Source organism: Lingula anatina, chromosome 7 (assembly GCF_051362555.1).
Source record: "Lingula anatina isolate TDL-2025a chromosome 7, LinAna3.0, whole genome shotgun sequence".
NCBI classification, from domain to species: domain Eukaryota; kingdom Metazoa; phylum Brachiopoda; class Lingulata; order Lingulida; family Lingulidae; genus Lingula; species Lingula anatina.
Genome location: NC_141773.1, coordinates 14,361,042 through 14,383,952, shown reverse-complemented (window position 1 = coordinate 14,383,952; position 22,911 = coordinate 14,361,042). Strand labels below are relative to the sequence as shown.

Below are 22,911 nucleotides of genomic sequence, written 5' to 3'. Positions count from 1 at the left end.
TACAATGACAGGAGGAGTACTTTATTTTTATATTATCAATTGGACAGTAAAAGAACAAAGCAGTTACTTTTTACAGGAGTGAAATCAAGTTATGAATCTCCAAGGTTCCAATATCACGGTCATATTTTCCATATACTAAACACAACAGTGATGGGTAGTGTTCCGCAGATTTTAATCTGATTGATCCCCAAGTTTCTTCTTCTGGTTGAGAGATCCAGGGTCTCCTACAGTAATGATAATTCAGCAATCTTAGAATAAGTGTGGTAACTTGAAGCAACATGCCACTATAGTTTAGTGTGACTGAACTGTCAATGGTCAATATTTGTCAATTCAATGGCGACAATCCTTCTTTCCTACAAAACTGATTGAGATTGCCAAGCCTAAGATGCACATTTGTTATGGGGGATTGACCCAAGGTGGCTCTAAGTCCAATAGAGGTGTGCCAGGATATCCACTTCTACGTCTACCTGAAGATGGCAGGACAGGCTGTCAAAAGAAAATGTATTAAACATATTTTAAACTCATGTTAATTGCTGTATAAGAACAATTACTAAATAATATTCTGATCAAACATATTGCATAAGTATAAAAAAGGAAATCAAATATGCATGATTGTAGCTACCAGAATTTCATGACAGAAAAAGAAACAAATGAAAAAGGTAAACCTTTTTTCTTCTCCGTGGAAGTGTTCTAGGCATTACAAAGTTGGTGCTCACATCTGAATCTGATGAATTTGCCTGTGCAATTTCAGGTGACTTTTCTATTATTGTCTGTAAGATTGTCCAGGTCAAGGTTCACATACAGACCTAGGATGTAAAATCTGAAAAATAGACATAACATCAATAAATGCTTTACAACAACAGAGGTTTACTGTGTTCAGAATAGAAACTATAAAGTAGCAGGATCAATCTATCTTAGCGGAGTATCACACTCGGGCTCAGTCGTTGTAATCAGCTTAATTGTCAGGCACGCCCCCTTGCAAAGCAACATGAACAACATAATGGACCGTAAAGTTTTCCTGATTTTACTAAAGTACCTTTAGTTACAAGTGTCCTGTGTAATATGTAAGTCTTGAAAATTGAAGCACACAGTGTTACAAAGTCACATAAAGCTAGGCAGTTAAATTCAACTTCATTGTAAACACACATAAATCTGCATAGTGAATATGAAACTAAAATATAAAAAACTGGCACAAGTAACATCCCCTAAAATGCCAAAACTTGAACCTGAATGTGTGTTACATACCTTTGATTCTGGGTAAGAAATTTCTAATGAAGCCGTCTTCAAGCTCAGTATAGTCCTTAACTGTTTGTGTTATGATAACACATGTAACAAAGCCCTAGAATTTAATGCAAAAATATACTTCATAAGTTAGATACACAGTTAATTCTTTTCAGCATACATGTTTACCATGAAACAGAAATCAAGTAAAACTCTGTGAACTGAAATATACCAGTACGTCTTTTAAATTTGCTTAATATTCTTTATATTACTGAATAATATTCAAACTTATTATTTAAACTGGTTTGAGTTTTTAGTGTATCTGATTCTAGTATATGTATGCCACCACTGATCACTTACCTTACAACAAACATCCAGAGCTAAATCGATGAGATAGATAGATATATTGAGGAACCCAAGCCTGACAACAGTCATAACTTAAGTCTGAAGTGGTTCAACCAAAAAATGCACTTTCTAAGGACGACCAGCTGCTATGGTCATTTCTTGTTATATTCTGGTGCACACCAATCCTTCTGAGATGTACCTAAGCATCTCTAGTGCGTGTTCTTCATAAATTTAAGAAAGTATTATGTTTTAACACTGTGAAGACGATGTGCTTTGCTCCACAGTTGCTCCGGTGATAATCCTAGTACCCGCCATGTTGAAAATAGGTCACAGAGTTAGCATCGTTATTTTACATTTAGTTTCCACAACATAAACAAATTAAAAAATGTATTTTCGCTTCATAAGTTCGTCTGCAGGGCAAACATAATTATTTTAAGGGCTTTTCACAAACCTATACATGGTTTTGACTTATTAATTTAGTTGAAGAAACAGTTTAGCATTTAAATAGTATAAAAATATTCGTTTTTAGGCCCTTTTTAAAATTGTTATAGTTCTAATTTTACAAGGTTTAACATAGATTTTATTTTACAAAATTTATTTTTCAACCCTTTTCTATCAGTACATACCAAAATTATATGGATACAACCTGCAAAAAAGAAGTTGTGTGCATTTAAAGAAGGGGAGGGGGTCAAGCATACGGAAAACATGCCTTATTAGAATCAACCTTGTGTGGTCATGACAGTGTCTTTTCAAAAAATCTGTACTGGGTATTAAAGGTCTTTCCTTAACCTATCATGTGGCTTACCTAAATAATTCCTTATGATGTACATGATTTTTTAAAAGAATATTTAAAATTATAACTTTTCAAGAGCTAAAAAATGCTATATTTTGGCAAAATTGACAATAAAAGATCTGCCCCCATATCTCTAAAACTAATGATCCAAAATAAGAAAGCCAGTGGCTCACAATATCTTTTATGTTGATGGTTTACCACACCAAAAATTATTAAAATCTGCTGACCCCCACCTTGCCGCCTTCTGACCGATCTGTCTGGCTTTCTCATGGACGCGCTCTTAATACACAATCACCTTCAACGATCACCCCCCTGTCGCTCTCTCTCTCTCTCTCTCTCTCTCTCTCTCTCTCTAACTGAATTTTTGAAATGTAGAGTAAAATAACGCTCTCAATGCCGTGAAAAAATTTTGACATATGTTATTTTCGAAACCGACCCCCGTCATTGCATTCCCTGACACTCTGAAGTAATGGTGGCGGTAATCGCTGTGAAAGCCCAAGTTTACATCGATTTCAATATCAGCGGGAAAAAAAGATAAAACGAAGGGGCTAGATCAATAAAACTGACTTTGAGGAATCAAATAGCTCTTCATTTTCCCCTAATTCAATTGGGGGTTATAGCACAAGTCAATATCGCACTTTGTAGATAGAGGAGAATTCCTAGTATGTACACGCTCTAACAATTTCGCCTATGTTTGCTATTGTTTTGAAAGAAAGGTGCGCCTCCTCCGTTGATCAGATTTCAATTACGGACAATTTGGTAAATAAAAGAAATTCAATATAACGCTTACCAAGAAAAATTTTACTAGGAAAAATAAAACATTTTATTAGGTGTAATTTGAGTAAGACCATGCACCTAGCATGCGTAATGTTCTGAATCCTCTTAATTGCACGAAGAGCATCGCTGATTGAATTTAAGCAGAACTCAGTCACTTGCTGTCGTAATGCAGAACCGATTTCTGATAATTAAACAAAGCAAATAATATTATTCCAAGTGATACCATTTCAAATTATTTTGACCCGATACTTTCTTCTACGTCAGTGCAACAACCACTGTTTGTATGTCTTGGAAGGAAGTGAAAACACAACCTAACACAACCTTAATCAACCGTCGTTGTGAATTAGTTACAAACCACCATGCCGCTGACTCACGAGTCTCGGGAGAGATTTTGCAAAACAGATATTGAATGATTAATCTAATAAAATAAATATAATGCAAAACACACCGTCGAGAAGCATTCAATTTGACGTAAAGTCCCTCTCCCTCGAGATGTATAACCTAAACGATTTCCTTTTTAAGGGTATTACAGATAGGTCGGACATCGGGCGGGTTGTCTGTCGTAATTAAGAGCTTTGACAGAGAAATGGGTCACAGAAACTTACAGCGCATATAAAACTGGTTCTGTTAGTACTTAAACCGACGCCTCTAGTAAGAAAGCCCACATCTTTAATGGCACTTTTATATGGCCATGTATATTTGCAATTATATGGACAAAAAATATTTCGCTATATTGAAACGATAACATATTTTGCACCTTTGTATTTAAAGATATCGTGATTAAAATACAACCATAATTAAAATGACAAGAATCCATCTGACCGCCTCCCCAAATTATCAATTTTGTGTACCAAATTTCATTGGGTTACCACCCTGGGTTTCAGATATTATCATAAGCATACCGTGTACCTCAGGCAAGCTGATGGTTCTCTTGTAAACTATGAGAACCAGGGTGTACCACGTCTCCATAATGAAAGTAGAATAAGACTTGATACATCACTAGAAAGGGCGGCTTCCAATTCACAAATATAGGAAATATAATTAGTTTTCCATTTGCATGCAAGAATATGATCTGCGTTTAGAACGAGAGTTTATAGATGGTTGAAACTAAGGCACCGTTTATGTAACAGTAGAATGCAATGTACCCGTGATGGTTAAGCATATGTTGTGTTTATTTCTAATTAGCTGTTGGATATTTAATCAGAACTGAAAGGGTAATTCTGCTGATACCAGCCTGTCTGCTCTTCAGACAATTCAAATCCCCAAACACCAGTACCATGGGGGCAATGGTATGCACCCATGATACTTCAGTAAAATGTTGTATTACTGGTTGAGTATCTAATCAAAAATTGAGATAGATCTGTTGGTGTCAGTTTTTTTGTAATCCATGCAGTAACAGGTGATGCGACGCCACAGATGACTTTGCTATTCTCCTAAAACACCAAAAGCGCGCATCCATCGATATGGTACTAGTCAAAACGTAATTCCTGCATTCCCATAGGAAGTACATGTTTGATTTGATTAGGAATAGACAGGAACTTCCTTGTAGAACAAGGCATCTTGTAGTTGGCAAACACTCATTGAGTTACTTAAGATGTTAACAACATCGTTGCAATACAATGCATAATCCTATGATAATTGTTGGTTACGATATGTACGTGAAGAGTGTGCCTATTGCTGTCCCAAACGGTGTCACCGCGTATATACTAGACTTTGGCGAATTAAAGAACGGTTATTGGATATTTGAAGAATGAATTAATGACAAAAAAATCTTAGTTACATAGTTTTTTAGCAAACACAATGTTAAACCGTGAAGAAAGAAAGATTTGTTAAAGTAATTCTTCTACCACAAAATCCCTAAAAGTGTCCTTGATTTCATAACTTGCAAAATGTTAACAGATGGGCCTGGCCCCCGGAAACTTAATTATTGGTACCATTCAACAGACTGTTAGTTTAGAAATTAAGTAAGTGGCGGAGACTGGCGTTGTTGAAAGTCACATTTCTGGGCGAATGTGTCTGCTAGGGATTGGGGTGGGGGGGGGGGGGGGGGTGGTGGAGGGGAGTGGCAGAGTAAGTCAAAGTTGCATAGTATGCTGCCAGCTGTATTTGAAATAACTGATCTGTTGTACATAACTGCATCCTTATCATGCTTCTCTTCCTCTTTTTAACTCATTTTTAATTCAAACGGTAGATATCTATCCATTTACTTATTTAAAATCAAAATTTTATTTGACTGTGGTTGCTTTGAAATAAGTGTAATCTTTGAATTTCTACGTGAATAATCTTATTCCGGTGTTGAATTCAGAATAAGATATGTAAGAAAAGCTCGTTTTGTTTTTCTTTTCATTCTGGACATACAAGTTTTGTGTTATATCCCTGTCAATGACCGGTACTCGGCAATACATTAACTAGGGGTAATCACGACTCAATATTGGTCGGTTCGTCTAATTTCTATGGTCTCTAAGGACCTATCCCATTCAGAATCAATAAGAAGTAGATTAGCAATTAAAATGCCCTAGGCAAATTGCACTTTAGGTCTAACTGGTTATTTGGTCAGCAAATAATGTACCAAAGTCGCGATACACACCTCTAACTTAAGATAGAAAATGAAACGAAAAACAAAATGAAATAAATAAACGAAAATAATATATAATTTGGTAATGAGATTAATTAAAATAATATAATTTGATGTTATTCAGATAAGACTTGACAAACTCTTTAATCACAACGTTTCTTTCACATTGATTTTCAGATTCTTAAACAACAATATTATCCCGTATAGTGGGGCTGTACATAACACAAAACTAAGGTGGGCGGCAAGGGTATCGATATGGCTGTGACACGGCCCACACGAGAAGGTCTTCTTCGTCACCAACACACATTCCTCTGTATTAAATAACCATTGAGCCCATTGTCATAAAAGTCCAGCTGTACATAATACACATTTTTTCACAAGCACGTGGCATGTTGACCGGTAAGGGGGACAGTTAACTGAGGAATTTATTTGGCAGTAGAGGCGGGACTTGGCGTGAAGCTCTGTGTGTGGGGCACTTGCTCAATACGCAGAAATACGTAATATATTAATTATTTCATAAAAAGTGCCATGCAAAATAATATACTCATTTGGGTCAAAATCTCTGTGATAATTGTAGCAATCAAATTATTATTATTATTATTATTTTTATTATTATTATTATTATTATTATTATTATTATTATTATCCAAGAGTTGGAGAGGGTGTATCCAGAAAGATCCGACTCAGTATGAACTCGGGGGGCTGCAGCAAATCTTTGAATCCTCATACACTAATACACTACATACCACTGGACATGCTACTGCTTGCGTTCAATTTTATCTATCCCACATTTCATTACTCAAGTTGGTCTTAGAATATATATACATACATAGCAAATGAATACATACACAAGAAATTATGACAAATGAATAAATAACCCTGCTATAAGGAAACTTTGACTGTGAAAAAATAAAATTTTTACCCAAATTTGGTTACCCCCCCCCCCCCCCCAACCCTTACATTTGTTGATACATGCTTAGTAACATTTCTTCGAGGAAGGGGTGGGAGTGCGTATCTATGACCTTATCAATCCTTGCGAAACTTGGCAAGCCATCTGGGGGGTAAAAGTATACGGTATCAATCATGTAGGTAAACAAGAAAACAGTTGAGTCAGTAGAATGACACACAACCAAATAGAAATAAAATTAAAAAATGATTAAGCAAATAGGTAAACAAACAAATTAAAGCTTGTACTGCGCAAAACCAGCCACATTTGATCGCAGGTTGGGTAAACAAGGAGTCGAGACAATACTCATTAATTATTTCTTATTTAATTGTCTAACTTCACAAGAATCTTGCCCTCAAAAGTACTTAGTCATTAATTTTGTGTGACCTAATGATTAACGGGATATTTGGGTGAAATTAAGGCCTCGAAACGTTGGAGCAGCGCGCTTCCAGGAATTCTGTAAAAACGTTCAATAGCAACAGCACGTGTACCGTTTATCTTCTTGATAAATATATATTCCATTTATTGCATTAAATCACTTTGTAGTCAGATAGTTGGGTCAGGTTCTTTGAAATTAGTGTATGCAGTCGATGCAATTTAATAGTCGCAAAAAGCACATTGCTATGGGTAAAGATTTTGGTCAAATTAAAAGAGCTGCCTTCATTAATTGTCGCTCGTTGCAATGAAAAATACCATTTCCTAACATCACTTTCTGCATATGCAACGTGCTATCCCATTTTCTAAGAAAACAACCAGCAATGCAGTTTTCTTATCAAGTTTATTAGGTCACTTTTGCAGTAATTTACGACATCGCTTCAGTCCAGCTGAAGTCCTCGTATTGTCCCAATTTTGTATTTTTGGTGCACGTTTTGAAATCGCAAGCAAACAACACCACAAGTATTCTAAATGGAACGGTTAAAGCAATACTTAACATACAGCGAAAATCTGTTACAATTGTTATCCAAATCACCCAACTCGCTTTCTCTGCTAACCGCTTATCACAGCACAATTCCTTAAGAATAAAATATAATTTGACGTGGTATGAAGATAAGGAGTCACTTAATAAATAAATAAAAATCCAGGGCAAATGCCATTAAACTGCTCTATATGATGACCACGTCTGTCAATTGCACGATAATTGCACTATTGTTTAAATCTCAGAGTTCAAAATCATTCAAAAGGGCCAGGTACTGGCTCCCCAAATGACTGTCATCAAATAGCGATCTTGAAAATTAATTGATCGCTGAGAGGACGACCCCTATAAAAGGGCAGTAAATCTTAGATAATATGGGGCAATTGTTCACCAATGACCGGACCTAACCACCGCAAATGAAGAAGCCCGTCGGAAGAAAGCCAGTGAGAAAATTACTTTCAGAATTACCATGCTATATAAACCCTACATGATAAATTTCTCAACAAAATGTCTTCCATACAAAAGAAAATAGATAAATGACGACTTAACACAAGTAACATTAGATTCCGCTGTAGAAAATAGTTGAAAGTGTGAACCATATGTTTGAGAAATGTACGATTTCCTTTACTTTCTCGCACACTGTTAGCATCGTTTCTTTTTCATCTCCCCACAAAGTGATGCAAATGTGACGTATAAATATCAGCTAGTCCTTTTTGCTTTTAATATTAACCTGACTGGATGATCGACTTTTCATCAGAAACTTAAACGTCATAAACTCTACTGCGTGTAGAGCGCTTGGGCCAAATACATCCTGCAAAAGCTTTATATATTCGAGTCCAAACAGAAATTCCTCGGAAAACGATATCAGGGACACACGCCACATCTGTGTCGAAGATCGTATCGTCTGCCTGTGACTGACCGCCTGACATTCTGGGCCGCGATTCCCGAACAAAAGTTGATCGAAGCTGAGGAATGAAAGAAGGAGGTTGCTTAAAAATGATATTTTCATTAAAACAAACGGGCTTCTGTTTATTGTCTATCAAACAGTTTTGGGTATCCTTCGAGTCTTTAACAAGTTTTTCTACGTCATCCACTCTATCACAGTTTTCAATTTCTGAGTAACGGCCAGTTCCTTTATTCACTTGATCCACTGTAGGCATGAAAGGAACTGTTCCAACGCTGGCCTGCAGTGGAGGAACGAAAGGGCCGCTTCCGGTCCCTGTTACCTTTCTGCTCGCTAGAGGCGTTGTTGTCAAGACACTCCCCAACTTTGGTCTTGTCAGTTTTTCCCTGGGATGAGGTGCGGATGAATGAACTCTTGCCACCTTTGCTGTAGTTCTTTCTGTAATATCGGACGAATTTCCTGGCGGGTTTCTTGCAACGGGGAGGGAGAGAAGCAGCCCCATAAGATACGGTGGGCGAAGTACAGTGCACTTTGTGCTGGGATTCCAGTGGGAGAGTCTCGGACTTATCAGCAGTCACGACTGCAGCGGTTGCGCCAAGAAGAGCCCCATCTTCCAAGGCCGTGGCAACTGGAGAAGCTGGTCGTTTGCGATTGGCAAGATCCGTGAAGCTGCCCCAAGATACCTCTTGCCCTTCAAGATCCTCCTCCTCCTCCAATTCCTCCACGTTGTTGTTGATGTCCACTGCGGCAGGAGCCAAGGATGTTTTAGGCTGTGGGAAGTCTGCTGAGATAAAAGCAAAAGGAGAGGCAGCACCTCCTGAGGCAATGTTCTCCTCTTCCAGGGAAAGATCTTCCATCCGAGCCAAGGCTGCTGCGCTACTGGCACCGTGATGTTTGCAGTGCTGTTGATCACTGAAGCTCAATGGGGAGTATTCTTCTGCAGCAGAGAGATCACGGATGATTTCTCTTACCTGGTCAAATCACAAGCAAATATTAAGTATGTCAATGTACAACATGTGATAAAAAGAGAAAGAAAATGTACATGTACCCCAGTAGTTTGGAAATTCGTCCGAAAAATATTTGGAAAGTATCAATTTGGCAACAAGAGAAGAAATAACTTAAAAACTAAGCCTACTTAAATCTTAACACTGTGAAAGTAAAAATTTGACAAAGATGTCAAATATATGTGTATTAATATTCTAACCTCCTGGCTCTGGGATCTTTTGCCAGATTTACGGTCGTAGGGTTTGTAACGGTGTGAAGCGCGGTTCTCTGCCACAGTTCTTTGCTTGCCCATGGGAGTCTAGAGAAAGATAGAAATAAATCAAACATGAAAAAGGCATTTTAAATTGCTAAAGTATTGATCACTTGAAACCTTAATAGGTCATTTACTATTCTGTTCACAATGATGTTTAAATCATCAACAGAGATAATTATAGTTGGAAAAAACTACCAAAAACAGACAAAGAGAGAAATAAAACGTTTTAACAAGAAGCTTTCTCTTCTAATTTCCACTTTCTAATGGTATAAAAATAAATATGAATTAGACATATTTCACCAATGATTTAAGATGTAGATTACCTTAATGAATATGGGAAAATTGATGAAATTCCCAGAAACAGATTAATTGTTTTAAATTATGTGTGTTACCTTAGGTCTGACATCTGCAACCTGAGAAATGACCGCAGCTTTCTTCAGTGTCTCCTCTACCTTCACTGTGACCATTTCATCAAACTTCACACCTTTCTTGGGCTCAGTATTGACAATGTCCATAACACTGGTCAAGCCAGTGGTCAGGGCAGTTTTAGTGGCTGGAGGATCCATCTTGACCACATCTGAGTACTGCAAAGGGAGTGGCTTGAAGAAAGGCACTAGAGACGGCACCTTGGGAGGAAGGGGGATGGCTGCATGCTTACATTTCTTTTGAAACTGTTGATAAAAAATTGAAAAAAAAAAAAGAAAAACAGTGACAATAGGATATTTGTCATGAATCGATCATCCTGTACTTAATTTTCCTAGTATTAATTGCCAGATTCATCAACATTCATTAATAAAAAAATTGTTAAGTCATCGCTTCTCAACTTTATTAACTTTCTGTAAAAACATTCTTCTTTTCAGTTGCTGGTTACTGTAATACTTACATGTGAAGTGACCAAGGCTGAGGCATCCAGAGCATGGTTCAGGGAGGTGATCCTTTCCTGGATGTCCTGGCTTGGGGTTGGACACTGCACTGGACTCTTGGCTGCGGCTGCTTTGTCCCTGACAGCCTTCTGTTCATGGTACAGAAATTATGACATGCTATTAATGTTCATGGTACAGCATTCATGAAATGGTACAGAATTCATGAAACTTTCTTGCTGGTCATGGTACACAATACATACAGATCAAAGTTATGACATGCTTAACAAGTGGATGGGGCAAAGGTGCCCGTGGCCAAACGGGCTCTGATTTAATGAAGACTGATTTTTTTGATTGGTTATTACTAGAATTGAATTGCAATTCAAATTGCAACTATATGCAACAGTTTCTAACCATGGGAATTTAGTCTAGCAAGTGTGTGTGTGTGTGTGTGTGTGTGTGTGTGCGTGCGCGTGTGTTACTTTACTTGTATTTATTGACACTGGTTGGATCAACAGAGGACTTTATATCACATATCAACACTGAGAACCTAATCAGTTAGCACCTCAAATGTCAATACAAGTATTATTTGACAGAACAGAAAACATACCTGAATGAGTTCACCGAGTTTGCTCTTCACAGCTACAGGTACAACAATATCTGACAATGGAGAAAAAAAGACATGTCAATATTTTTCTTTGAAACTGAGATTACATATGAGATACATAGGATTATGAATTTGAAAATTTATTAGATGTGTTGAAAATTAAGAATTAATTTACATAAAAAAATAAAACCCTACGACAAAATTAAATAAATACAAATAAGATACTATTAAAAACTTTTATTCGTGGACAAAAGTGCCTATTTTGGAGCAGAAAGCCATGAATAAACAACTTTTACTCCTTTACCAATTTCCTCCTTCCATAAAACTATGTCTTCGTTATCCATGAGGAATGAATACAATCAAAATATTTTCAACAGAGCTTAACTATAATTATAGACTAAAGTGACCGCCAAAGAGGGGATAGAAACAGTTCAGGGATGGAAAATATGTTACAAAAGAATATATTATAGCATGGTCCTTTAACTGGTCAGCAAATGCTTCATATTTAATATAACGTCCTAATACAAGCATAGAAACATTTTAGTATCATTCCATACCAGGGTAATAGAGTGGGTTCTCTGCATCAACTCCAGCAATTTTCAGAGTAGTAGCTATGTCCAATTTGTGACCTGAAAAATAGGACAATTTCCTCTGTTGAAATGATTACTGCAATATCTTTGTAATTACCTTCAATTTTCTTATAAGTCACAATGTAATTTTTCATAATCTCAGATTATTTCATGACAACCAGACTGTGTTAGGTTTTGACAATGGTCTTTTGGTTGACCAAGCCATGGGAAATAAACCCATAATTTTCTGCAGGGGATGCAAGCTTTCTACCACTAGAGCCATCCAACCAGTGAAATAGCTGCTGACAGTGTGGGTCAGTTTCCAGCAACCTCTGATACGCAGGGTGCAGTTATTGGGCATTTGCACTGACTATAATGTAAAATTTACTACGATAATAAAATGTGCATTTTTAAAAACTTCATTTTACCTTCATCCTGGTGATTGACGGTGTGGAACCCCCGTGCATACAGTGAGGAGATGATGTATATGCCGTTCTGTATCATCTGTTTTGCCTCGTCTAGCTGACTGGTCTGCTCTCTCTGAATTCAGTGATGTATCAGATAAATTAACGATGTGACAATTTTACTTATATTATAATAATAATAATAATAATAATAATAATAATAATAATAAAACTGCAGTCGTCTATATTACAAAGAAAAAAATTCACATAGCAGCTTTGTTATGATAAATAAAATTACAGTATCTTCCTATTTCATATAACAATCCATTTAATATTGTTAAAAACAATTTCTTTTTTCACTTATTTTGTATAAAATTCCCTTTCACAAATGAAAAAAAAAATGAAATAATTATGACAACTGTCTTACAATAATAAATCAGCAGTGATGAGACTTATTGGCTCCCAAAAAGTCAGAAATCTGCCAATAATTGGAAAAATCTCATATCTGTTGTAAGCAACAACACCACCCAAAAAGTCGGAAATCAGTCAATAGAAAAATCCCATCCCTGAAAAAGTCAATAATTTAAAAATAATTATAATAAAATAAGGAGCAATCTTAACAACATGCATTATACATTTAAATATTTCAAATGACCAACCTTCTGTGCCCAAGCAAAGTCAAACTCTGCTTCCTTCTGTCTTAGCTGCCTCTTCAGTGTGGCAATCTCCCGGCATTGGTCTTCCTTCTCTTTGGTCAGGAAAGTGATCTACAAGAACATATTTAGTCTTAATTGTATACAAATTTAAAAAAAGCAACTAAGTATATGCTGTATCATGTCCTACTGCAGTGTTCACAAAAAAATGCCTGTGTAACTAAGGCATATGTCTCTCAGAAACATTCAGATTGTTTGTAAATGACAGCAAGCGAAGTTGAATGATAATATGAAAAATAATTCTTTTTTTAAAATTTTTTTCTATTTTTTGAATGGTTTAAAATACTTGATTTATCATTTTAATCAATGTATTTATAATGTTAGGACAAAAAATGGGACCAACAGCTAGGCTATCATATATTCAATACAATAATAAACAGCTGAAGTAATTTATTTATTAAAAAAGTTTTGAACATTAAATTTTCTTTTACACAAATTCAAAGTATCACAACACAGGTGCCCAAAATGCAGGCAAGGAGATTAGGTTGCAGTAAAGACAGCAGTGAGCTTGTCACTGACAACTTACCTTCAGTTCCTCTGAGAAGAGGCATGACCTCAATCGGTGCATCTCTTTTTTAAGTTTTTTCACCTCATCGAGTTTCATCAAGTTCCTGATCTGGGCCTTGAGAGACTGGACCTCCTTGGTCAGCTGTTTCTTGTCCTGTTCAAGACTGTCCATCTTGATTGAAAAAGTCAGCCTAGAAATGGTTGACGGAAGGTATAAATTTAGGTTTGAACTGGACATTTCCATAAATAAATATGATTCTGGAATCTAAGTATGATGCACGGCTTAAAATAAGGATTATTTGAGATGTGCACAATGCACCTTAAGTTTTTGTCTATAAATGAAATTAATATCACCACATAATTTCATCATCAATCCTTCCTTTATTTATTTATTCGTTCATTTTAGTGAACACCATCGATTTGAAAAAAACAAACAAACAAACAAAAAATAATAATAATAAACTACCTGTCAACAGACTGCTGAAGGATGTCTTTGATTTTATTTTCTTTGTCAGCTTTGACTTTTTCCTCATACAACTTCTCATTAATGGCCACCAGCTTCCCATTCTCTGATACCAGACTTTTCACCTGCTTGGAGAACTCCTCCATTAAGATATTCTTCAAAAAAAAAAAAAAAAAAGAAAGAAAAAAGAAAAGAAAATTTAATAATAATAATATCAAATATATATAAAAAATAATAAATCAATAAATTAGAATAAAACTTGTGTGTTAGTATATACTTAGGCTGTATTTCCATGTGATGGTTCATCAAATATATCTTAATATTATAACTCTAATAAAAGTCTGCAACTGTTATTATATCTGATTGGAATATTAGATTTCAGGTTAATTTAAGCACAATACATTGTCACCTACTGGACTAGATTAACATGACGGAAATAAGAAATCATTTTAGTGATTTTGTGAATGCCATAATGAACTCTTCTTCTTTGTTCTTTCTGAAACTGGGCCATCTTACACACATTTCAAATAATAATTTTGTTTTTCTTTTCTTTTTGTCCTTGACAAACATATGCTTTTTTATGTTATTACTGACAGGAAAATAGAAAAACAAGGCAGCAAAGCTGTCAAATGTACAGACAAAAAACAGAAAATAAAGATGCAAAAAAGGTCATTTTGTCAATTTTGATGCAATAATAAATAATGCTTATAATAGCACTGTCAGTCAACACTGAATTTTAATCTTGCACAACAGGTAACATGGTCAATAACAGGAGCGGACCCAGAGATATTTTCTGACAGTATTACAAAGTATCTATGTTGATCCATCCTCCATTTTGATGGTCTTCCAACAGAAAAAAATAGATACCAGTCAATATAAACTTAATAACCTGACTGTCTTCAGGAAGACCCAGAAGATGGTCCACCCCTTCAATAAAATTACAGTTTCAGGACCATGAGAGTTCAAATTCACATTATGAAACTCTCAATATTTGAAAAATGATGACAGTGCATAAAATAATATTACATAATGTTTAAAGACATAAAAAACAATACAACTGCTTATGTGGAAATACAGAAAATGTGCAGAGCCCCAGGCAGATGAGAGTTAAAAGTCACAAATGCAAGTGTTTGAGAAAAAATTATAAAGGAAAACATAACAAAGCTAGAAAAGCACTTTGAGAGTGCAGACCTCTGCCAAGGCAGCAATTGTTGATTATTATTGATAATTGATTGATTATTGTTCCGGACCACCACCAAAAATTAATCATTGTCCTCATTGTCCGACAGTTCCTGAAAATTTCTGCAAAATCAGTCCATAACTTTTTGTGTTATGTGGATGACAGACAAACGGGGGTGAAAATATGACCTCCTTGGCAGAGCTTGAGGTAAATATAATTCCAATGAAGATGCTATTCAAACTTTTAATCTTCCAGTTTGATATATATATATATATATATATATATATATATATATATATATATATATATATATATATATATATATATATATATATATATTATTTAAAACTTATTTGCAATATTAAACAAAATTTACCTGCATAATTATCACTGCTTCCTTATTATTAATCTAGCAGAGAGCTTTACCTTTGGGAGTTTACAGGGAAATATCAACAAGTGTGCTTTATGTAATCTCATTTAATGGCCTATTAAGGCAAATGACTTTATAACTCTGAAATTAATCTAGTGATACCCAAGGGTAATTTACAGACTGACCCACTCAAAGGTCTTTAGGCCCATAAGTCACACTTTAAGAAAAGCACAAAACCATAATGCCCAAAATAGGAGACTACCAATCCTGATGCAATAATACATTATGTTTAACTGCACAGTCAACATCAACTTATGCACAACAGGTAACACAGACGAAATTAAAAGCATAAGGCTTCAGGCCCATCGGAGTTCAAGTTTATACTTAGAAAGTGCCAGAATGAGAAAAATGAAAATTTCACAAAAAATGCATAAATTCAATAAAAATGATAATCCAATAGAGCTGGTTTTCTCATATGAGCTGAAGGCCAATCCTAAAAATTGACTTGTAAGTTAAAAATGATAATAAGTAGCACAGTATTCTTTTCATAATGTTTGCAGTAGCAGTGCAAAAAGATTGTTGTCAATTTTGATGTAACATTACATAATAAATTAGAGAATAATTATCACCAATTTTTGTTTATTGACTATAAATAGGATGGACATGTAGAAAATATGATTACCATTCGGCTTCATGTTCATGGGAGCTCTGAGTCCCACAATGCATATGCCAAAAAGATAATGAATATTACACTAAAATGTATAGCTTCCAGAAAAAGAAGCCAATTAGACTGCTTTTCCAACTCAGGCTGCATTTTAGTCCTGTGTTTCTTTTTTGAAAGTTTGACAGTCATAAGTAACACAGTTTTCCCATAATGGTCATCAAGGCAGCAGCACCCAAAATTGTGTTTTCTTCTATTTTGATGCAACATTACATAATGCTTAATGGCATAATGACCATCGATTTTTGATAATTAAATATAAGTGTCATGAATTTTCAGAAAATGTGACTAGCATGGGTCTTCAAGCCCGTGGAGGTTCTAAGTCACACCTTGGAAATGACAATATGTGAAAAATTACATTTTCACAAAAAACTGTTTAATTGCCAGAAAAATTTACCAAACAGACTGCATTGCCTACTGAAGCTGTATTTTAGACCCATGTTTCTTTCCTGTAAGTTTGAGAACAGTAATTGACACGATTTTCCTTAAATGGTCATCATGGGAGCAGTGCCCAAAACAGGGGTTTCTTCAAATTTTGATGCAACATTACATAATGTTTAACAGCATAATGACCATCAATTTTTAATTATAAAATATTAGTATAACGCATATTCAGAAAATGTGACAAGCAAAGGTCTTCAGGATCATGGAACTTCAAAGTCATACATTGAAAATGCCAATATGTGAAAAATTAAATTTTCACAAAAAAAATGCTTAACTACCAGAAAAATTTACCAAACAGACTGCATTGCCTACTGAAGCTGTATTTTAGTCCCATGTTTCTTTCCTGTAAGTTTGAGAACAGTAAGTGACATGACTTTCCTTAAATGGTCATCATGGGAGCAGTGCCCAAAATAGGGGTTTCTTCAAATTTTGATGCAATATTACATAATGTTTTACAGCATAATGACCATCAATTTTTAATCATAAAATATTAGTATCATGGATATTCAGAAAATGTGACTAGCAAAGATCTGCAGGCTCATGGAACTTCAAAGTCACATCTTAAAAATGCCAAACTGTAAAAAAGACAGCACTGTTCTGAAATGGGTTTATTTCCATTTTAACACTTTTTAAACAAAACAAAATAAACAGTATACTTCCATTTTTATATGACCAACTAAGAAAATTGATGAGATGGGAAAAATATCAATAGAACAGTGTTAAATGTCCAATTTCCTCCATTCTGAGATTCTGAACATAGTTGATGATTGAATCTAACAAACTGCAATATGATATGATATGAGTTTATTTCCATTTTTGACACTTTATTACACAATACACGATATCAAGTTTACCATCATTTTTACATAATCAACTAACAATGTTGTAAAGATGCAGGAAATATCAAACAAACACTTTTACGTATCTTATTAGTTAAATAATGAGACTGTTAACATGCCTAATAATTGAATCTGAGGAAATGTGAAAAAACAGTATAACTTCTTAAGTAATGGCCCGATTATGCTTATTTTCGAACTCAACCTGCGTTTTAGTAAGATTGACCACTCCTGTGAGTATAATTACAATTGGCCAATCCGTTTTTCTTATATTGTGTTATCAGTGTTGCATTTATATTGAAAATAGTGAAAAAACAGCATAAATTACCTAAAAGTGACCCGATCATGCTGATTTTCGAACTTGACCTGCGTATTATGAATATTCATCAGTTCTGTAAGTTTCAAGTCAAAAGGTAAAATTGTTTTCCACTTATCGTGTTATCGGTGCTGCATACATGCTGAAAAAAGTGAAAAAACAGCATAAATTCCCTAAAAGTGACCCGATCATGCTGATTTTCGAACTTGACCTGCGTATTATGAATATTCATCAGTTCTGTAAGTTTCAAGTCAAAAGGTAAAATGGTTTTCCACTTATCGTGTTATCGGTGCTGCATATATGCTGAAAAAAGTGAAAAAACAGCATAAATTCCCTAAAAGTGACCCGATCATGCTGATTTTCGAACTTGACCTGCATATTATGAATATTCATCAGTTCTGCAAGTTTCAAGTCAAAAGGTAAAATGGTTTTCCACTTATCGTGTTATCGGTAAAAGTGCACGGCGACGGCGACGACGGCGACGACGGCGACAGCGACGACGGCGACGGCGACGACAGACGCAGATGATGGCTATATGTACAGACACATCTGTGTCTGTACATAAAAAATGGGAAATGAACCCTAACATAATCAAAACCATGACACAACAAGTGGCAATGACCAGTAAAACTCCAAGGACCAGGTGGGTAAAATGCTGTACATATGACTGGTCAGTTTATGGTCAGAATTTTTACTGGGCCAATGGATTTTAATATCCAAGTGGCTTGAAGGACCAACAGGCTAAAATGTTTTGACAGAGACCGTATTACCTTTGATAGCAGGAGAGAGTCTGATGCTTCAAGCTGGGACTCAAGGTCGGTGATTTTGTTCTGAAGGTCTACTTGTTGCCTCTTCAACCTCAAAAAGTTCCTCAGGTGCCTTCTGCAGTTGTGGCACTTTATTGAACTGTTAAGATAGCATACAATAAAATTTCCAACACAAATATTATAAAGTAAAACGAATATGTTCAACTTTTGCCTAACATGAGATGCATTTATATTGAACATTTATCTAGTAGACCCTTTCAACAAAGTAGTCATCTCAAAGGTTTTAACATCACTGTTACATTAAGATCCATTTTCATTTCCAGCTTTACTTGCACATCTTAATTTACCAAGTAAGAACCATAAAGTTAACATTATTAAATATAATAATCATAAGCTCTAGCTAATCTTCTCCTTTTCAAACTCACAGTGCTTTTGGCTTCTTCTCAGTTGCGTCTTTCGTGGCAGGCTTGTCTTCGGTATTGGATGGGGGAGAAGATGCAACTTTGTTCATCACATTTGTAGAGGTCAAGGGTTTTTCAATCTTATACCTTGCTCGCTGGGATATCTTGGCCAGAGCAAGTACAAGCAGAGACTGTATGAAGGGGTTAACAGCAACCTTAGATTCCTGCAAAAATTAAAATTTTATATTATTTGCATATTGCAATATATTATTTTATTTTATTTTATTTCAAATTCCCATCATGTTTATAAATCAAACCTACAGGTATTCAAACCTGAAAAGGAAAAATAAATCTTGATTATAACTAGACTATACAACCACCACATACCCCTTCAAAATAAATAAATAAATAAATAAATAAATAAATAAATAAATAAATAAATAAATAAATAAATAAATAAATAAATAAATAACATGAAAACAACTATTTTCTATTCTTATAAAGAGTAATCCTACACAGTTTTCAATGTCAATACTGGCCCCCACACCAAAGCCAGTGACTTAAAGCTGGGCCAATAAAACTTTGTTAATTTCTTCAGTTGAATGGCCAGGGTTTCTGATTTAGACCAGTAGATTTGCAGACCAAAAGGACAATGCAGTAGGATAAATCTGAGGTTTTTGGTACAAACTGAATTAAATAATGCTAAAGCAAAATACTGAAATAGGAAACATACCACTGTCTGCTTGGAAGATGTGTATATAGGGACATATGGAACAAGTGCCTGCTCTGTCACAGCTGCTTGTGGCTCACAAGGAGTCACTTTCTTCTCCTCTTTTTTCTTCTCTGACTTAACGTAATCATAACTGAAGATATCAGGGTCGATACTGAGCAAATCTTTCCAGTGGTCATCTGTGGGAGCTTTTCCAATGTCACAGTGAAACAGATCGGGGTTGATTTTATCAAGAAAATCGGGCTCATCTGGTGTGCTGCTGTCTTTAGTCGAGCTGGACTCCGACAAGTCCAGTTCAAGTTTCAAAAGATCAGTCCAGTGTTTTTTCTGGTCTGACCAGTTTGAAGTTAAGGTGATGTGGTCAGAGGAGCATCGCCTGACCACTGGGAAGTCAAACTCAGGATCTTTAATGACCTCAAATGACCTCAGGATCCCTAAAGAAAAAGTACACATGCCAAAATAGTATATACAGATTTGAAAAAAAAAATGCTAAATTACTTTGATATGTTGGACACCCCAAAAAATTATCTAAAAAATGTGTTTGGCAACATTATCAAAATGCTTTAGTCTGAGGTTTTGTGGTCAGAGAAAAAAAAAAAGACAATTTAGGTAAAAAATAGCGCATTAAAATAAGGAAATAACTTCAAATGCCAAATGCTGTAAATAAATTGAATTTCACTTCTGATACTCATGGCCACTTTACAGATACTTTGCTATTTCACAGCCAGTTTCCAGATTGTTTACTGTATCTTATTCTCCGGTGACCCCTTCATACCTTTCTGACTTGGAGCTGTTTTGATGACGGTGAAAGGGTCACAAAAGTCCACACTGTGGTCAACAAACTCAAAGTTGACCAGGTCAGTCTCAGGTATAAAGGTGTGTATTTTGAACAGCTTGCTGGTGCCTATCACCTGGTCTCCTCTTGCTATGTACAGGAATTGGTAGGAGGCCTCATTGTTATCAGCCTGCAAGTAAATTAGAAAACAAGACAGTGCTAAAGTTATGAATATCAATACATCATTTTCCCCTTCCTTTTAATATTTTTTTTCGTTTTTCTTATAGTTAAAATTTCTATTAGGAAATTATGATAATAAGATAATAAGCAAGAGAGAGAGAGAGAGAGAGAGAGAGAGAGAGAGAGAGAGAGAGAGAGAGAGAGAGAGAGAGAGAGAGAGAGAGAGAATGATATTTGTTGCAATAAAAAAAAAATGATATTTGTTGGAAGATTATCTACTAGTATAATGATTAAAAAAAAGTAAAAATAAATAAATAAATGTCCACCATCCAAACAGAAAGGCCTGTTAAAACTTACAGGGAGGCTCCTGGCATCAAACAGCACACTCCTCAGGTGGGGGTGGCCAGAGTGCCCCTGAGGAGCGTATCTATAGGTCAGGACCTGGGAGGGAAATATCCAGTCTGCTCCAAACAGTCCTATCCAGTCACAGCTGGATGGAATAAAGTGCTTCCCAATTCTGTATGTCACAAAGATGTCTGCTCCTAAAATTCAAGAGAAAAAAATTATAGACTTTGATTAAAATTGATTTTTCTTATTATCATAATTTAATAGCTATAACGTTTGTCATACAGATAAATGCTAAAACAAAATATTGTATAAGCACTTTTTTTTATTTGTGTCCAGACACATGATGCTTGTGTTTCTATAATTCCACCAAACCTTCTAAATGAATTAAATCAGACTGTAAATTAAACCAATATTGTAGTTCTATGCTGGGCCCACACACACACACAATAGGCCTTTTACTGCTACATGTAGGTGATTAGATGCTGACTTCTTTTGTTAATTGAAGAGCTTGCCAAATATAATTGACATAAAATTATGACCAATAAATAAATTCACTTCACTGGTCAAATTATCACCCATGCAAAATCATGTCACAACTGAATTCCATAGGGTCTACCTGGCATGTAATTCTCCTGAATGTCTTCAAATGTGATGAAATTAGAGTCCAGGTTTATAATCTCACAGTCCATGTCACTTCCACTGCTTTGTGGGGATGGTGGATTGGCCATGTTGATAGTATGACAGTCCTCCTCTGATTTCCACGAAAAATTTTCTTCAGCAATTTTATTCTTCAAATCTGCCACTTCAGTGTACTAGTTCCTATAGGTTTCATAAAGATATACATTCTTTGATAAAAAGTTAGAAAATGAGAAAAATATTCCTATCCAGTTCTAAGCTAGAAGTTATTGTTGTCTTAATGTAAGTGATTTTCTCAAAATAGACGTTTATTTATTTATTTATTTTTTTCAAATCATCTGATAATTACACCAGATACATTTTAATTAAATTTAAATTAACTTTCATATCAAAACAGTAATACCGGTGCATTGAAAAAGAAGCTAGTGTGTAACAAGAAATACATGACAATATTTACATCTTATAAATATATATTTCTTCATTTAGCAACAAAAATTACGAGTATTTCTATCACAACAATACTGAATTTGACGTTAATTATATCATATTATCTTTATCATAAATATTATAATAAAAACAGGTTTAGTAGTATTTCACAAGTCGAATTCAATTAAAAACTATCAGTTTATCATTTCCATGTTTAAAAAAAAATGAAAACCAAATAATGCACAATATGTTTGCCATTGCTTAACATTAAAATACTCAAAGATAATCCCACCTATAATAGAAAATATGGAAATTATTCTTCCTGATATCCGCGGCAGTGTCAAAGATGTTGGTCCTAGCCGGGCAATGACGTCATAATGAACAACAGTCAAAAACGAGGCTATGTACTCGCTAACTGTTTCTATGCTGTTGCTGTATTCACCCAAACATTTGTTCAGTTTTAAGTTATTTTAAACCCATTTTAATAAATAATATTTTTAGGTACGGGTAATTATGTTTTAACAAAAATAACTTTCCCAATTTTGTAATTTTTAAAAGTATTGCACTCGAGAGTAGGTCAAGGTCAAATTGGGAATTCCCCTTTGATGCTATTTTCTCAAGTGTACATGAACAGCCTCGAATGGGGTTGATTATAGCAAGGCGTTTAGTCATATATTTATAGAGATAACATATTAACCCGCATTTATATGGCAAAGTATATATAAGAATGCTTATCGGTTCACCCTTGTGTTATTTACCGATTTTTATTTATTTTTTCTTTTTGAGACGGCGAAACCAAAGAAATGTTGTACCTTATTGTACTCCCATTTTACATTTTGCTGCAGGTGGGATTTCTTTCTGCTTCACGTGTCATGCTGTTATGTATTTCAGTGCTTCAACATCCATAAACAACAGAAAACCGCATG

The 22,911-nt window shown here is 35.1% G+C and overlaps 1 protein-coding gene and 1 long non-coding RNA gene across 5 annotated transcripts; both read right to left on the bottom strand.

Moving 5' to 3' along the window:
* Positions 1-2,648, bottom strand: LOC106165362 (uncharacterized). Of its 2 annotated transcripts, none has more exons than XR_015335553.1 (4): positions 1,582-2,648; positions 1,246-1,339; positions 666-820; positions 1-486 (listed from the first exon to the last, which is right to left on the bottom strand). It is a non-coding gene; the product is annotated as an uncharacterized LOC106165362 (long non-coding RNA). The 2 variants fall into 2 exon arrangements; XR_015335554.1 differs by having other exon boundaries at positions 1-467.
* Positions 2,649-7,418: 4,770 nt separating this feature from the next.
* On the bottom strand, positions 7,419-22,435 carry LOC106162507 (uncharacterized). Of its 3 annotated transcripts, none has more exons than XM_013539813.3 (17): positions 22,278-22,435; positions 21,540-21,742; positions 20,933-21,117; positions 20,396-20,585; positions 19,624-20,054; positions 18,915-19,114; positions 18,493-18,628; positions 13,859-14,010; positions 13,412-13,583; positions 12,832-12,939; positions 12,197-12,308; positions 11,757-11,828; positions 11,203-11,252; positions 10,616-10,744; positions 10,125-10,403; positions 9,679-9,777; positions 7,419-9,445 (listed from the first exon to the last, which is right to left on the bottom strand). In XM_013539813.3, exons 2-17 carry the CDS (start codon positions 21,649-21,651, stop codon positions 8,705-8,707), a joined length of 3,168 nt encoding a protein of 1,055 aa, XP_013395267.2. In that variant the 5' UTR covers positions 21,652-21,742; positions 22,278-22,435; the 3' UTR covers positions 7,419-8,704. The 3 variants fall into 3 exon arrangements, with proteins under 3 accessions (XP_013395267.2, XP_086872694.1, XP_086872693.1); XM_087016568.1 differs by having other exon boundaries at positions 18,915-19,105; XM_087016567.1 differs by having other exon boundaries at positions 18,915-19,119; positions 19,626-20,054.
* Between the last annotated feature and the right edge of the window lie 476 nt (positions 22,436-22,911).